This window comes from Gymnogyps californianus, chromosome 5 (assembly GCF_018139145.2).
Source record: "Gymnogyps californianus isolate 813 chromosome 5, ASM1813914v2, whole genome shotgun sequence".
NCBI lineage: Eukaryota > Metazoa > Chordata > Aves > Accipitriformes > Cathartidae > Gymnogyps > Gymnogyps californianus.
In genome coordinates, this window is record NC_059475.1 from 12,285,946 (window position 1) to 12,302,744 (window position 16,799).

A 16,799-nucleotide genomic window follows, 5' to 3' on the forward strand; every position below is an offset into this window, starting at 1 on the left:
GTATGTATGTGAGAGAGTACCCATTAGTCATGGTTAATGATTAATGAATTAGTGGTGTTGGTGTCTCACTATTATATATGCTGTTCTCTATGCTGCTTAACATTGGTATTCAGTGCTTTGAGAGGTAGGGGGAGAAATACACATTCTTCGGTTACATGTGAATCTGTACTCTTGTGCTTCCTGAGTGCTGCTTGTGTACAGAAATAAAGGGTTTGTGTACCGAAGAGACACACATTTTAATCTTCATCTAAAAATCTTTATTAAGTAATCTGTGTTAAACTTTTTTTCCTCAAAAGTTATCTTGACTGTAGCAGAATGTCTATGTTGATATCAGCTATTTATTTCAATTTGTCACTTGTTGGCTTCTTAGTTGTGTTCTTTTTGTCAGATAAAGCTGTTCTGTGTACTGCTTAAATTGTTTCAGCTGTGAGTGTCAGAACTGCTTTGCTGCTCCCAAACTCAGGTGTTTTGACTCAGTTTAATATCAAGATGAGGCTCCAGGATCAGGAAGAGGTGCTGCACGCCCTACCTTGATGCCCAGTTTGGATGAGCAGGGAACCAGGGCCCCAAGAGACAGCGGGGGCAGCCCTGCAATACAATTTCACTTCAGGACTTAATGCCAGGTCTTCTGTTGGCACAAATCAGAACAGTTGGTTTTCATTAACACTGAATTGCTTTAAGTCAGCTAAGCTTTTAGCTCATTCTCATTATCTTCTCTATTTATTTCCACTGGGTTTTTTTCAGTCTCCATGCTGTGGTAGTCCTTAGTTTTGCTTTAGTCTTCTGTACTGCTAACAGTTTAATTACATAGGTTTTTAGTTCTACTTAAACGCGGAGATTTTGAGCAGCTACAATTTTATTGAGAGGTAAACACACACAAAAACCCTGACCATATTCTTTTATAATTTCTTTATTTGTGTAATGTTTAATGCTGCCACAAGAGGCAAAAGATAAACATCATTTAACCCAGGCACAGAAGGAAAAAGCAGTTTTTACAGACATCCCTCCCCCCACCCACCTTTTTCAGACTTAGATTTTAACTAGGCAAATGGAACAGAAAGGTTTAGCCACAAGTAAAGAACAATGATACGAGAAGATAAGGTAGCTCTCAGGTGAGAAAAAAAATTTGTATTATCCAGTGGCAGAGCAAATGCCTTAAGTTTGCTAAAGTAACACAACAGAATGGAAGAGCATCACTAGAAATTGTTTGGATAGATACGTTGTAAACATCCAAAACCCATAATTAACTATTTTAGGTTAAAGTATAAAATGCTGTGAGCTAACAGATTTAAGGATGTCTTGAATAATGTTTTGAACCTTAACACCAATGAAAGGATGAGAAAATAGGATATTCTCCCATTCTGAAGCAGCACCCGCCCCAATCACCTCCTACAATAATGTTCTAGCCCCTTTCTGCTTGAGTAAAACATATGCTGTGCTGTAACCAGGTTTGATCTCAACAGTCAGGGGGGACGGCAGCGGGGAGGGAATCGGCAACTGCCCTGTCTTGCATTTGAGTAAATGTGTATAACAGTAATTCAGATGTCAGTAACACTTCAATGCTGGATCTGCCCTTCATTACATACATATCCTAAGACCGCAAGGTTATTTTGAACTGCCATACGTTAGAACAAAAGTGCAACTTTAAAAGAGAAAAGAAGCTGAAGTTTAAGAACTGAACTTGAGAATGAATAACTTTTGCCTAATTAAAAGATGACCGAAAGAGATGTAGTAGTGGAAGCTTGAAAGGATGTCAGTTTGTTTCCCTAAATATAACACTATTAGCTCAATTTATCCTTAAAAGCAGCACACAAGGAAGCACAGAAAGCAGAACTTGTCACAGCCACGTGTGTGTTGTTGTTATTGTCAAAAATCCCAATTACTGTCCGTTAACAGAATATTCAAATCCAGTTTTGGTTTTTTTCTTTAATAAGAGCTACAGACATATTGGAACCTGATGTGTTTGAGGTAACGAAAGCTGAAAAGGTATTAAACATACACAAATTTGGTATAATAGTAAGAAAACTAAATAAGAAATCAAAGTGACAACAAAAGCAGCACTAATAGCAATCTTCAGGTGAAATAACCCAAGTAAAGCATGTTTATCAGATTAAAATACTTACAATTTAAAGTCTTCAAACCAAGCATGTTGCTTATTTAGCCTGGACACAGATGCTTTTCTCAGATAAATAATATTATAACAATTTATTAGTAAGAAGTTGTACTAATGAAAAAAAGATGTCTGCATTTTATGTAGCTAAAATGCATGAACCACTGTTTTCAGACTTCATCCTAGGAAAATTACACTTGCCAATCCTGATAATGCATTATATGAGCTGCTGAAGTTTCTAAGTGAGGCCAATAGGCATTGTTGACTAAGAACTTTGGACAATTTTATTATCGTACAGTTGAGCAGTGTCACACGGTTTCACACAATTTTTAGCTGCACAAGGAATACAAAATCAGGCAGTAGTTGAACACTGCAGACATTGGGCTACGTCACTGAAGAGCTAAAGTGAAGTCTCCCACCACCTGTCTGCAACCATATTTTGGATGAAGAATGTCTGCAATCACTGCAGCTCCCTCCGCATGACACTGGCTAACTGTAATGGCGACTGGATAGCCAGAACTCTGCTCCTGTGCCTCAGTCTCCCTCAGAGCAGCCTTACTTCCAGGCTGCTTCCTAAGGGTCTTTAGGTTTAATCTCTCTTATGGGGCTCTTAAAGGGCTGCACAGCTATAGGAGGTGTTAGGGAATTCCTCCTTCCCTTACTTTGGTGCCATTTCCCTGCAATCGCCATTCAGGACAGCAGGTACATTAAAAAAGTGTCCTTGTAGGTATTGCTTTGAACTGCCACAGCCTGAGGAGAGAGTGTATGTCTTCAGTGCATATATACATTTGTGTCATTAAGGAGTAGTTTGGTACTGGTGATGTCACCACTGCTACTTCTGGCTGCATTTACAAGGGAAAGCGAGACCTGATCAGCTCTTGAAAGGAAGGATGTAGGTGCCCAAGCCCCAGGAGAAGGGCCTGGCCTAAGAAATACAAGTGGCACAAGACATCTGATGTAGTAAAACATGCAGGGTTCTAGGTCTAGTGAGACTTGACCGGCTAGTATTCGTTATTTGCTTTTTATGCATTAATTCTGAATTACTGTTCTAAGATGCCTAACCTCCCTATGTATTATATTAGATACCCAGGTCTCCAACCATAGGCTCAAGATCCTAGCTTAGGGACAATAGGCCTTCAAATTAAGTAGTGTAATGTTGGACTTACAGGCGTCAACATCCTCTGCTGCCCCTAGCCTCAAGTATTTTTTGGTGTGAAACTACATGCAGCTTCTACAATACATAGATGCTATCATGTTATTACCTTTAATCCTTTCTGCATGAGTAGTACGGTGTCTTAAGAAGGATGATCAAATAGAAAAAAGATTGAAAGCGATAAATATTCCAGTAGCTGTATTTTACTAGCCACTCCATCATAAATAAAAAGTTTAATATGACATGATTTGAAATGACATATTTCAAGTGGGCTAGCTTCTGTATAAATAGACAGTTTGACTTATTCAATTCTAATTGACTAAAATACAAACCAACACAAATGTGTAAAAAGATGTCAGAAGTAGGACCAGAACCCAGGTCTGGAGTTTCTACCACTGATTCATAAGAACACTTCCTTTGTTCAAGTAAAAAATTTCTCTTTACATGCAACCGAAATTATCTGCATAAATTTCCAAGTAATTTGAACTGGCATATCCACATATTCCCATTACAAAGCAATAAAAAAGTGTTCTCAACTTTCAAGGCAAAGTTTTCATGACATAATTAATTAGACTCATTATTACAATGTACAATAGTGATGATTTTGACACCATGTTTTCTACTTAATAGATTAAAAAGCATTAATCTGCTGTTCATCACAGACATCCTACCTGACAACAGGAAGTCATTAATTAGTCATTAAACAAGACTACCAGATTTTGGTTTTTCTTGATTTCCAGTATAACTGCTGAAACGTTAAGGTAAAAACTGTGTCAGAACACCTTCCAGAATGAAAGGGTAGCCTCAAAATTATGCACCCCATACAAACGCCTAATGAATAAAGGGTTAAACTTACAAGTGCTAAATGCCATGATTGCTGCTGAGACTAGCAGGACAAAACCAGGTGCATGTATACTGTCAGCATCTGCAGAATCCTAAGGTGCATATCACAGATGCGTTATGAATATTCTCTGTTGTTTTCCAAGCTACACTATAGTGCACAGTTAAGACAGTATGAAACAAATATTATTCTGAGTTTGTGTTTAGTATTTACAGCAATCTTACAAAGCCTAATGTTTGTAGAAACTGAAATTTTTGCAATGAGAATAATGCAGTAAAAGATAACAGCAAACGCTGTTTACCTTCCATAGATACTCTGTTTTTCTCTGTACTGTTCAGTTATGTCTTGGTAGCATCAAAGACAGATGATTCAATGTTAATTAGCATCTTATCCTGCTTAGGAGTGAAACGTTCTGGTTTCTTTGAGTTTGTAACTACTTGGACAGAGTAGAAATCTCTTCTGTTCTCATAGCATCAGACAGGAAACTAAGTTCGTTGCACAGCGTCTCGTACCTGAAGGCCATCCGGATCTGTGCAACATTTGTCTTTCGAATGTCATTTCCCTCAGGCCCTTCTTTACAGTAATTCATCCCTAAGAATTTCTGTTTTTCCTGTGAACGGGATTAAACGTAAAAAGGAAGAAGTCAGTTCAACTGCTTTGATTTATTGTATAACTGAGTATTTGTTAGTTGAATGACTCCAGTGCAAGTGAAAAAAGCAGCTTCAACCAGCTGGCCATTGAACTTTACCTCAGAGTCTTAACCAGTTTTGGAGATTTTAAGGCCAAAGTTTAAATATATAATTACTCAGCAGTGCACTCAGTTTGGCTTGCTTAAACCGTTTGTGCTAGTGTTCGGTCTTCACTACTACATCTTTCATGTGAGAGGTCAAAAAGAGGCTTAGGTTTCTTTTGTTAGCTAAATGTTGCACAAGAGGAAAATTAGCAGTTGTCACTAGAGAATATTGGAAGAAACAACAGAATATACTTGTAAAGCCCCTTCACATACCAGTTCCTTGAGAGGAATGTTTCAAAGTGACATAGAAGAGAAGATGCTCTAAAATAAGTCCCAGAGAAAGCCACAGATGTATAGAATTTTAAAGCCAAAAGGGAATTTAATCTAATCTGACTGACTATATCTAAACCAGAATATTTTCTGTAGTACTCCCTTCTAAGCAAAAACATGTCTTGCTTATGACAGGCAGTTTGTTTTTACTCAATGCAAGACACGATGTATAAAATTACTGGCAAAGGGATATCACCCAAATAATTAAAGGATTGGGACTGGAGGCAGAACTGAGTATACAGAGGCACCTGGTCTCTCTGCATGTTTTGGGAATTCCAAAACAAAGCTAATGAGGAAAAAATGTAACGTTAATACTTTTTTGGATGTAAAACTGCATAGCAGATGATAGTTTGTGAATATTTCTGGAAAAGAGGATAGGATGTACACAAATACATCACAGAAGCACCTACTATTCAATTTTCAGACTACTGACTTCTCAGTTCCTACTTGCCCTAATGTTCACAAAAGAGATTTTTTCAGCCATAATTACCTTATCTGACAATCCACTCTGTAGTACGCTGTTTCTTGCTATTTCACACAAGTCACAGGTACTTAGTTTCCACACCTGGGCTGCAATAGCATATTCTTCCATGAGAGCTTCCTGTATCACCAAAATATGTTTAATATTAAATGATATGTAAATAAGATGTAAATGGCGATATGTACTCATTACTAATTACGGAATTTATACATGCTCTTTAGATAGCTGTGAAAAATTAGAGGTTTAAGACTTTAACATCACAATTACTAACGAATAGAATTGTTTATTTCAAATTTCCCAAGGGCGACTGTTAAATAATTAATAGGCACTGGGTATCCAGTTATCTAAGAAATTGCAGCCTGCAGTCCAGATCCTTAGAGGCATTTATTAGGCAATTTCAAATGAGATCCCAGGGTATATAAACACCTTGGAGGATCTAGTCGTAAATCTTTAATGAATAGGTACATAGACAGATAGCAGGGCAATTTCTCACTTCTGACCTTCCACACAAGGAGGCTGGGTCTGACTCTAGTGGGCTGTCACAGCTGAGGGTCTTCCACACTATGTGTAACTTGGCTGGTGCTGCATTACATCCATGCAGAAAGCCCCCACAGAAGCTCTCTGTCTTTTCTAGGAGAGACATGTCATGGGCCAGAAGCAAGCCTGGGTGAAGCACACCAGAGCTCAGCTTGTCCTCCGAACACAGACAACTGAGCAATGTACGCGCCACCCTGAGGCACAGCATGACTCAAGTCAGTGCCAACCACAAAACTGGGGCGTCAAAACCAGTGACCAGGCACTTCTGTTCTGCCAGGCCACCCAAGGGCAAGAATCAGTTTCAGTTCACTGAGCAAAGAGCTCATACGTCATCGTCAGAGATTCCACAACGTGTTTTGTAATGTACTTCCCCAGATTTATTAGTAAGGAAACGGGACTTTCCTGGCACTCTAGAGGATTGTTTATGAAGGCTCAAACCTCCCTTCAGCCTCATCCTTCATTCTATACTTCAACAGCCAACACTGGAGAGGCAAGAGTACAAAAGAAACATAATTAGGAAATCAGACATTTCCCTCTTTAACCTAAGGGTGAGTAGTAGACTGAGAATGAGGAAGAGTAATGAATGAAGTGACTGAAAGACATGAAACTTTATATCCTAAGCAATGATACAAAATAGCTTTCAGGTCATTCTGGGCCTATGTGGTACTGTTGCCAAATTCAAAGACAAGTGCTTTTTGCAATTCTTACCTTTGTATAATGAAACTGCATAGGATCATCTGTGGAGAGAGAGACATGAAGTCCCTTATGTAGAAATTCCCGTAGTGGATTTTTTGAGTACTCCAGGAATAGGCTGTTGTTACTAAGTGGAGACATAGCAATGGGTATTTGTGCAAGATAATAAAGATACTGGAGGACAGGACTCTGCAAAACAAAACACAATCAGCATTTAATGGTACTATGGGATAATGAAAAAAGGAAGGATTTCCCTTGGATAAAATGGAAACAGCATTACAAAGGGAGGACGAAGACCAAAAACATTTAGGTTGATACTAAACTCTGACTTCTTTAGAAAATATTTAGAAGTCTGAATTTTAAATGTTACTGATTTTCATAAAAATAATTTACATTCTTCAACATATATGTCATCTTCTTTTTAAAAATATGGTGACTAATATTACTGTAGATTAGTAAGTATATATGAATATTGAGGGCACTGCATTTGATACTAACTGCATACCTTCCCCCAAAACCTGAAAGTCACAGATAACAGATGTGTAAGAACTGCTAAGCAATCTGTTATTTTCAAAACTGCAGGTGGATAGGTAAATTTTAGGAGCAGAAGAAGTTTTAATTTATTAGAAGTCATGTGTTGCTGTTGCATATAATATAAATACTCCGTGGTCACCTCATCTTTATTACTATTTTTGGCTTAACCAACCTGTGAACCTAACAAGTGCCTTTATTATTATTATTATTATTATCTGCTATGCCAGGTTATCGCACCAGGCTAAGCAGGAGAGAGTGAAGAGGAGAATGTTTTGGTCACATACAACCTTAGTACTACTCTGTCTGGGTCTAACTTTAGGAATTACTGGTTCTGAGCGTAACATCAGATGTGATTTTAGGCAAAATTTTTCTCTGTTCTTGGATATGTTGAAAAATATAGAGGGAATTTTCCAGCCTTAACCAGAAAATCCAGCTTATAAGAGAACTCTTTCCAAAAAATTACAATAAACTCAGTGCAAGTCTGCCACCCACTGACCAATTATTTTAATTACAAAATGGTGGCCTGGGGATGAGTTGTGTGATGGTTTTTATTAACTCATAACACCAGGAATGATAACGTTTGTCCTGTCATAACAATCAAGTTGTATATAAAATATTGCTGTGTTATACAGCTATGTTAAATTTCTTGATCAAGTGATCCCAGTTACTCTAGATATAAATAATCAAAACCTTAATGAACTTCTGATTGAACCTTGAAGTACAGGGATGCCAGTCAGGGAAAATGACCTTTGTCCCTGTACAGAAGAAACTAGAGCTTTTCTTAAATTCTTCTGGGACCTAAACCAGGGAGTAGTAACAAGTCTAAGCAGTTTTTTCCATGTAATTTTAGCTCTGCTTGGAGTAACCAAAAACAGGTGCCACCAAGTCCTTGACATATCTGAACAGTTGATCTTCCCTATAAAGACATAGCTTTAAAATACTCACTTAGGAAAAGCTGTATTTTCGTAGCTTAAATAAGAAATACAAAGTTCAGCTGAGCTTATTTATTTCTGATCAAAGTGAAGAGTTACTTGTGCCTTGCGAAGAAAATTAATTTTGGGCTGCTCAGATAAAGTCAATTTGGTGACTGCTGTTTGAACCAGTGACTGATGTCTAAGCAGATAGCGATTAGTTTAGGTGAGCAACCAAGCAATACCTTCTTCAAGAGCAATCCGTGAGAAATGTTGTCTGCTGTCAGAAAGGCTGATACAAGGTGTGTGATAGACCCAGCTTCTCCACAGTGTGGGCGAAACAGAAAAGTACACATGCCTCTTTCCCTGAGGAGATTAAAAGCAAGTTCCACTAACAAAAAATGCACTGTTCTTCATCTGTTTTGTATATAATTATCATTAATATGGGAATTAAAAAAAAAAAAAAATTAAAAGTTACACATTCTCATACAGTTTGACATGACATCTAATCAGGCCTACCGTGGGCTGCTGTCAAAAGGGGCAGGTCCCTCTACCCAAGCCCCTTCCACCACCCGACATTTTTGTGTCTTCCTTCTTCTTTCCTTCCCCAGTTACATCTCATTTAGCAATTGTTTAGCTACTGGGTGAACAATTATTGGACTGATTTCAGTTGAGGGAACTGGCAGATGGAAAGCTAAGTGAACTGATGCAACCTGTGGCTGCATAATTCCTAGACTCAAAATGAGGGAAGAAATGGAAGCATGTTGCCAAGAGTTAGTTAACACTACCTAGTGTGATGACAACTTGCCATCTCACCAGGTTAAGTATAGCATAAAACCACACCCTCAGTAGCACAGAGATGATCTAAGAGTGTTAGTTATTACACTAGACTTCACACTATGATTTCTAGAACTATTTTATTTTTATCATCTATATTAAAAATGATGCTGGGTTTTAGGTTATAACGGACCCTGTTATTCAGTGGAGACAAACGTCCCATGAGTATCTGGAGATGTTCAAAACAAAGAATTTCAACAAAGACTGCTAGAGTATAAAGCAGTTCTAGGATGGATGTTTAGTAATGTTTCTCCTGAAAATGTATTTGAGGATATAATCCATCCTTGCTGACTTCGCTAATGCTACCAAAAGTATAAAACAGTCTTATAATGGACTGGCTGTGGTGCCTCAAACACTGAGTATGTTTAACCGGGTGAACAGTTTTACTGACTCATTGATGAATTGTGTCATTATCTCACCTAGTTGTAAAGAATATTTAATGATTATCTAGGGAGGTTTTCAAACAGTAGTTGAAATGATCTTGAGTTAAAAAAGAAATGCGTAAGTTCTGACAGAATCTCTGTCTTTGGAAAAGAAAAAAATGTAGACTACAGAGAATGTAAAGGAAGTCAGGAAAAAGGGATGACTTAAGATATCTCCTGTACTGTGTCCTTTCCATTATAGAACTAAAACTAACAACTAGGCTTGTTTGTTGCAAGTACAAGGTAATTTAAGGTGGATGTTTTTATTATGAATTTTGATTATATAGGGTGGTAGAGAAAGAAATGCTTGAGGTAGCAGTGGGAGAGAAGACATAACATTCTGAATGTTAACTTGGATAAGACCTGTTAAAATGACAAATCTGTGCACCTCCTATAAGAAAATCCCAAAATGTTTTATAAATAATAATGAACCAAATCCTTGCAAGGTAAGTGATGACACCGTAATATCAATGGATAACCTCACTGTGCCTCAATTTGAGTCAGTTGTGCAGATCACTCGGTGAGTCAGCCACAAAGTCAGGAACATAACCTCAAGTTGAATTTCAGGCTTTACTGAGCCTGAGGCCAAAATCTGCTTTTACAGTCATGATCTCATGTTCAGTATCATAACTCCCTGCATTACTTGCCTAGACATCGGTCTCAAAAGTAGTAAAACTGAATGAGTCAAGAGGCATGCTAAAATAAGTTAGCTAGATGTGCAGTTTATAATTATGTCCTCCTTCGTCTATCTTTGATAATGGCAGCAGCCCTTAAACCAGTATTTCACAATGTAACTTTGTATCTCTTAAATTACCAGGAGATAGCAAGCAACCAAGAGGTACATTATATTTGGAAATCCACTGTGAATCCAAGCAAAGGTCAAGAAGTCAATTTTGTGGGGTTTCTTCTTTTGTTTTGTTTGATATATTCAAGTTTAAGGAATTCACAAAACAAAAATACACACAAACCAAGATATTAACCTGATGCCTTTACGATTTCTGAATATTTCATTTGAATTCATTTTGCAGTTAACATTTTCAAAATAACTCATGTACTCTTCTTGGACTCTTTAAAATAATTCAAGATAACCTTTGCTTCAAAAGATATGTGATCTAGACACTGACTTAGATTGAGACCAAGATTATTGATTTTTCTTTCTGGAAGCTTGTAAAAGAGAAAAATGACCACTTACTTCCTAAGGTTGTTTAGCAACATGATGTTCACATACATATAATACAAATAATAGCTATACGGGGGATTCTTCTCACTGGTCCAGAGGTCAGGGTTAAGGCTCTTGTCAGAGAACATATGGCCACTATGTTTGGATTCATCATCAACACTGTCAAAGCCAGTCACCTGGTGGGAGAAGACATTCACAGAAATCAGTGTTTTCAAGAAGCAAACTTTAACGTTACTTACTCTTGCTTCAGGACTTGCTTGTACAAAGTATCTAGTCCTCTTTCTTCGTTTCCCTCCTTACACTAGCAGTCCTGCTGCGCTGCCCTCCTACCATACCATGCAGACAGCAGGAATAATGTGTTTTCTCAAAGGAAGTTTCACCCGTTTTTTTTCTTCTGAGACAAATAGGAGGCCTAGGTGCACAAAAGCCTTCAGACTCCTGTGGGGGGCACAGGCCTGTAAGACTCCCTCAGATCCAGATTATAATCCTTTCAACTCATCTGCTTTGTTATTTGAAAAGCAGCTGAAGGTCAGAGACTCCCAGGAAACCTCAGAGTTCTGATTTGGGGCATACTCAAAAATGTCTCTTAATCATGTCCCAGCAGCTACATCCCCACCTCTCCTGAGTCCCATCAGGATCTACACAATGCTTCCTTTCAGTTGCCTCCTTTTTGGAGGCCAGTCCCAGAGGCAAGCTCAAAGTACACAGCCTGGATTACGGTGTTCCCTCTGCACAAGAGCACGCAAATGTTTTTTGGTCATTCTTTATAGAGAGGATTACTGAGAGGACAAATAAATAGCTGTTGAGCTGTTTCAGAGGAAATAAACGGCAACTATTTGACAACAGGACCTTACCCAGGCTTTTATTAAATTGTATGTCAGGGCTTTAAAACAATAATACCAGTAATCTATGGAGAAGAAAGCTTTTTTAGTGTCTGGAAACAGCTATGGACAAACAAAATTTATGAGTAGGAGAGGATCCATTTCATGTGAGACAGAAAATCCAAACATACTTACATATTTGAGGAAAAGGTGCAATTCTTTGTGGTCTTTGGGATTGATTGTTGCTTCAAACAAAGGCACAAAGATGTTCTCCAACATCTTCCCAAAACTAGGCAGAATATTTTTTGACCTAAATATGTCACTGAAGGGGAAAAAATATACACAGTTGTGACCATTCTTTAATCGGCTTATATTTTTCCTCCACTTTCCTATTTTCTGTTATTTGTGTATATTCTACAGCTTCAGTTCTACCAGGATTCAGAAATTCAAAGTTTATGTCAGGGCAGGGATTGTCTCTGTACTCTGTTTCCGGCACTGCCTGGCACTCTGCTTCATCCAGGCTCTGCTGAAGCTCCCGAGTGCTCCAAAAATAAAGACAGTATGCAGGGGTAGATGCTGTCTCAAGAACAGTGACCCTTTCCCTTACAGCAATCCAAGTACTAATAGGGGAGATAAGGAATTACCGCTCATGAAAGATTCTGTTTTCCAAAGTTGTAACTACTCCAAATGAAAGTAGAATGTTCTGCTTTAGTGAGCCTCTCAGAAAAGAGGGACAGTACTTCAGTGTGTCATTACGTACATGACTTAATGAAAGTGTTGACTCCACTATGTACGTAAGAAATTGCTACATAAGAAATTTACAGAGAGAAACTTTCTCCCTAATGAGAAACACACTCTGGGGGATATATGCGACCATGACAGCTCTTTCTCTACTCATATTCCAACTATGCAATTTCAAAACATGAAGCTCAGCTATTAAGGCTGAAAAAATTATCATAGGAGACTGTATTACAATATACGGTATTAGAAACAAAGAACCATTTAATAAAGTCCCAAAGGATGCTTAAAAACTAAGAAAAACTGATATTGATTTAAGCTTGCAAATCAGCAATCTGGGTTGCGTTTCCAAGTTCACTGTCATTTAGTCACTGATCTTGAGGAAGTTTGATGATAACAGTTTTACAGAGCATTTTCTACTCCTTTATGGAATTCAAGAGTGGATTTATTTTCATTACTAAATTGTATTTTAACTTGCCTTTGAATGCAGCTTAATTTCACCCAGTTGTAATTTTTCCTTTTAGTATCTTCAGACTTAGAAATAATTCACAGTAGTTTTGAATAGCTTCATAAAGAGTAGATTCAAACCCCATCTCCTGTCTTCCACCCCCAGACTGTCAGGAAAACTGCAGCAACGGTCAAGAATAAATCTCCCAGGCTGTTGCTTATAAACAGAACTACAGGACAGTTCATAAACCATGTAAGAAATATCAGAAATTAAAACAAATCACTGGTATGATTTCAAACTATTAAAATTACCAAGAGCTCCTGATTACTTACTAGATTCTGGGAACCTGAATTATCCAGCGCATATTAGGGGAATAAACTTTATGCTTAATGAACCATTTTGCCAAGTTCAGCCATTCATCTGGAGACCGTCCATAAATGGATAAGCGGGGTTCTGTGTACTGGTACTTACTTTCTTCTAGTTCACGGGCTACTTCCTATTAAGTAATAAATATATTTGCTTTAATATGGACACTGAAGATCATTTACAGCTAGTAGTATATTAATCATTGTGTTTTCCTCAGACCAGACATAACTGTATTGTCACCCTTTAAAGACAAAGGGAATCTCTTGTCTATTAATCCATTATTTTATTCTAGGCATCCAAATATTCTACTAGCAAGCTATCTCAGATATCATTTAACTAACTGTAACACCTTGATTTAGAGGACAATATTCTTGTGCAAACACCTTTGTAAGATATATGTTTAAAATTGGTAAATCAGAATTGTATTATTTAAATTGTGGTAAATGACTACATAAGATATGCACACCAGTGGAGAATCTGACCCAGAATCCGTGGTAGTAAGCAATTTTAAGGCTATTAATTTTAGACAAGCACTTCTATACATTTAAGAAGAGCTGACAGCTAGTTCATGAAAACTACTAATTCTTTTGTTGTAACAAGTGAATTTGAAGCCTGTGCATGCATGTGCAGATATAGATTTATGCAGAGGCACTTCCCTAGCTCCTCCTTCCCTAGCAGCTACCACTAGCCAGCTACAACCTAACAAAATATTAAGCCAGTGAATTGACCCTTGGCTGCTCTCCACTAGTTTGAAACTGCACACAACTCTGCTTTGAGCTCATACACAGGTTATGTGTATGAGTTTCTAACTCATAAAATTATTTAGAAAGCAACAGCGGCTGACTTAGCAGAGGTCTTTCTCTGATGAATTGCTAGAGCAAGCCCAATACTTGGAATCACTTAACCATAGTGTTAGCTCTAGATACAATTATGACATCACAAATCTTTTACAAACCTTCATTTCTCTACAGCTAGAAAAGCTTGAAACTTATTTACCTTGACCATACGAGCAAAATATTCACCACCAATGTAGTTCTCAGTTTTCAAATACAAGTCCCTCAGCTCACTGGCACCAACTGGATTGTACTTGGAATTGAATTTGTCGAATCGATGAAATGTTTGACGACCCTGGAGGAGGAAAAAACCCAAATAACCATGTTTTTAAGTACACATAATAGTTTATAAATTAAATTGCCTAGCAATAAAAGGCACAGAAAAGAAAAAGCCTATGCTAACTTACTTCAAACATGCAAAGTAATGCATGAGTTCAAATTCTGATTTAATAAGTTATCATGCAAAAACTGTAGAAACCAGAATTTCACACTTAGAAAACTTAGATTCTTCTCATTTATTTTGTCATTTTAATAGACTTACTGCATGGACATCTAAAGAGTCTACAGTGAGGTCATAAGGGTCCATGTGAAGGCTTTCAAAGACTTGCTTTAAAGTCATCTTCTTGCCTTTTTTCTCTGCAACAATCCTGTCGGGCTCTGTTTGATACGTGTGCTTAATAAACCTCAGTAAGTGTTTCTGGTTCATGCAAGCAGCAGCATGGATATGAGTATCAACCTGAAATCAGAAGGTTATTCATGCTCATCATCCATATACAGAAACTTAAATTAGCAAAGTATATATATGAGTATATATATAAAGTATATATATATAACAATGACTAAAGCCTTCTAAAATATTCCTTAAGTAACAAATGGATTAGTGCCTAAGCAAGTCAAAATGTTTCAGAACCCTGAGATTTTGGTTTTGGAGGAATTATTCAATAAGCAGAACTATAAATAAAATAGCCTTCAATTAATAGTTTCCTATTTAAATAAGAAAATTTTCAACAAGCTGAGATACAGTATAAGTGCCAATCACAGAACCTGGGTTCAGATTAAATTTGGTACTTCCTTAAAGGACACTCTGATCCTTTAGTATCCTTTTATTTCATCCATGAATCGATGATGTGTTTCTAGTTATAGACTGTAGTTATAACCATCCTCTCTGACCGAAAGGACCTGGAATTCTCAGCCATTTCCAAAAGCTTAATTGATTTTTGTATTTCAACCACATGAAACATCTTAGGTCACTAGAACTGCAAAATGTACACATAAGAGATTTTGTCACTATTTTTTCCAAGTTTAATTATAATACAGCAACTCATAATGCTGACAGATTTTTCAGTTTCTTCAGATCTCTTCACACGCTAAGGGAAGTGCAAGCTTCACAGAAGGGCTGAGAGTACTCCTTCATTTTTTTGTTGAAGTCTCATTTAAAAATAAAAAATTGACAACCAAATGGTTTCCACAGGTATGGTTTTCTTTTGCTCAGAAGCTTGCACTGCTATTTGAGCAGCCTATATTAGAACACAATCCAAAGAAACAACTGATGAGATTTGGGGGCTTGTTTGTTGATTTAAGTTTTCCCTTCAGTATGTGTAATTCCTTAGGTGCCTCCAGCAGGTATGTAAAACGAATCCTTTGCAGTTCCTTGCAGTCAAGGGTTTATTATCTTAACTACATCGATAAAGAATAGAGGAAAACCAGGTATATTCCCCAACTACTTCTTGTTTGAAAAGGCAGGTAGTACTAATTGCAGTTCCCAAGGACCAAGTACCTGAAAGGGAAGAATAGGCCTTAGCTAGGATAATGGCCTTAAGGAATCTAACAGCACAGCAATATCCAGTGTGTGCAGCAGCAGGGCTGCTGCTCCAGGGTCCATTTGCTTTGAATTTCCTTGAGAAATTCTGATTGAACAACAAAACAGCCTAATGCATGTCCTAGGCAAAACAATGAAATTACTCTACCAACAAATTCCTATCAATTTAAAACCAAAACAAAACAAGCCACTGTTCTGATTAGATTTCACAGTTGACACATAATGAGCACAATGAAACTATAGTGAAAGGGCTGCTCTAACTCCTCACACAAAGTAAGAAAGGAGCTTCAAAGCAGAAATAAAAAATAATCTTGCTTCTGCATAACACTGGTAATGCAGCTGTCAGAATGCACCCAGTTTTGCTGTCTACATTTAAAGGTTTAAAAAAACCAAATACTGACAACATTCCCAAGAAATGTCACAAAAGGAAACAGGAGCTGGAAAACCCACACTGCCATGTGATTGTAAAAATGAAGCTTATTTGGCTTTCAAGGTGCAATTTGAGAGTTAATTTGATCAACTGTATACAGGTATTTGTACATCCAAAAGAGACCATGAGGCAGAGAAGGGGCTTTTCAATCTCAGAAGCAATGACATAACAAGATCCGAAGGTTGGATGCTGACATTACATACAAATTTCTAAAGATACTACATTGGAACAGTTTGAATCCACTGCACTGTGCTTTTTAAAATGCAAGTAACTAGCATTCCCAGGGACACACTCCCGACAAAAGCCACGTAGCCTGTATGCAGGAAGTCGCACTAGAAGGAATTCTCAGATAAACCAGCTATAAGGAGTCACTGAACCTACATCTCTGCAGGGACGCTCATCCAGGACTCTTCTGTCTAGGAAACTGCAAACATGGACACGTACAATGTGAGACCAGTGAGTTCCCCTTTGCATAGTGTCTATGTCTGCAGCTTTCAGATTCTACCAACAGAAGTAGTTCACATCCCGATATGCTTTTAAGGATCAGTAGGAAACAGATCATGGAGCACCTGAATAAGTAAC

The 16,799-nt window shown here is 37.6% G+C and overlaps 1 protein-coding gene across 2 annotated transcripts in view; it reads right to left on the bottom strand.

Moving 5' to 3' along the window:
* Window positions 1–2,570: 2,570 nt before the first annotated feature.
* The window catches only part of AMPD3 (adenosine monophosphate deaminase 3), a 34,027-nt gene continuing 19,798 nt past the window's right edge, over window positions 2,571–16,799 (bottom strand). For both annotated transcript variants that reach the window (XM_050897613.1, XM_050897612.1), the window contains exons 7-15: window positions 14,510–14,704; window positions 14,132–14,263; window positions 13,102–13,265; window positions 11,779–11,905; window positions 10,775–10,938; window positions 8,569–8,689; window positions 6,894–7,067; window positions 5,658–5,768; window positions 2,571–4,714 (exon numbers count right to left, since the gene is read on the bottom strand). In XM_050897613.1, the coding sequence (XP_050753570.1) occupies window positions 4,538–4,714; window positions 5,658–5,768; window positions 6,894–7,067; window positions 8,569–8,689; window positions 10,775–10,938; window positions 11,779–11,905; window positions 13,102–13,265; window positions 14,132–14,263; window positions 14,510–14,704 (1,365 nt within the window). In that variant the 3' untranslated portion in view covers window positions 2,571–4,537. The remainder of the gene's footprint in view (window positions 4,715–5,657; window positions 5,769–6,893; window positions 7,068–8,568; window positions 8,690–10,774; window positions 10,939–11,778; window positions 11,906–13,101; window positions 13,266–14,131; window positions 14,264–14,509; window positions 14,705–16,799) is intronic.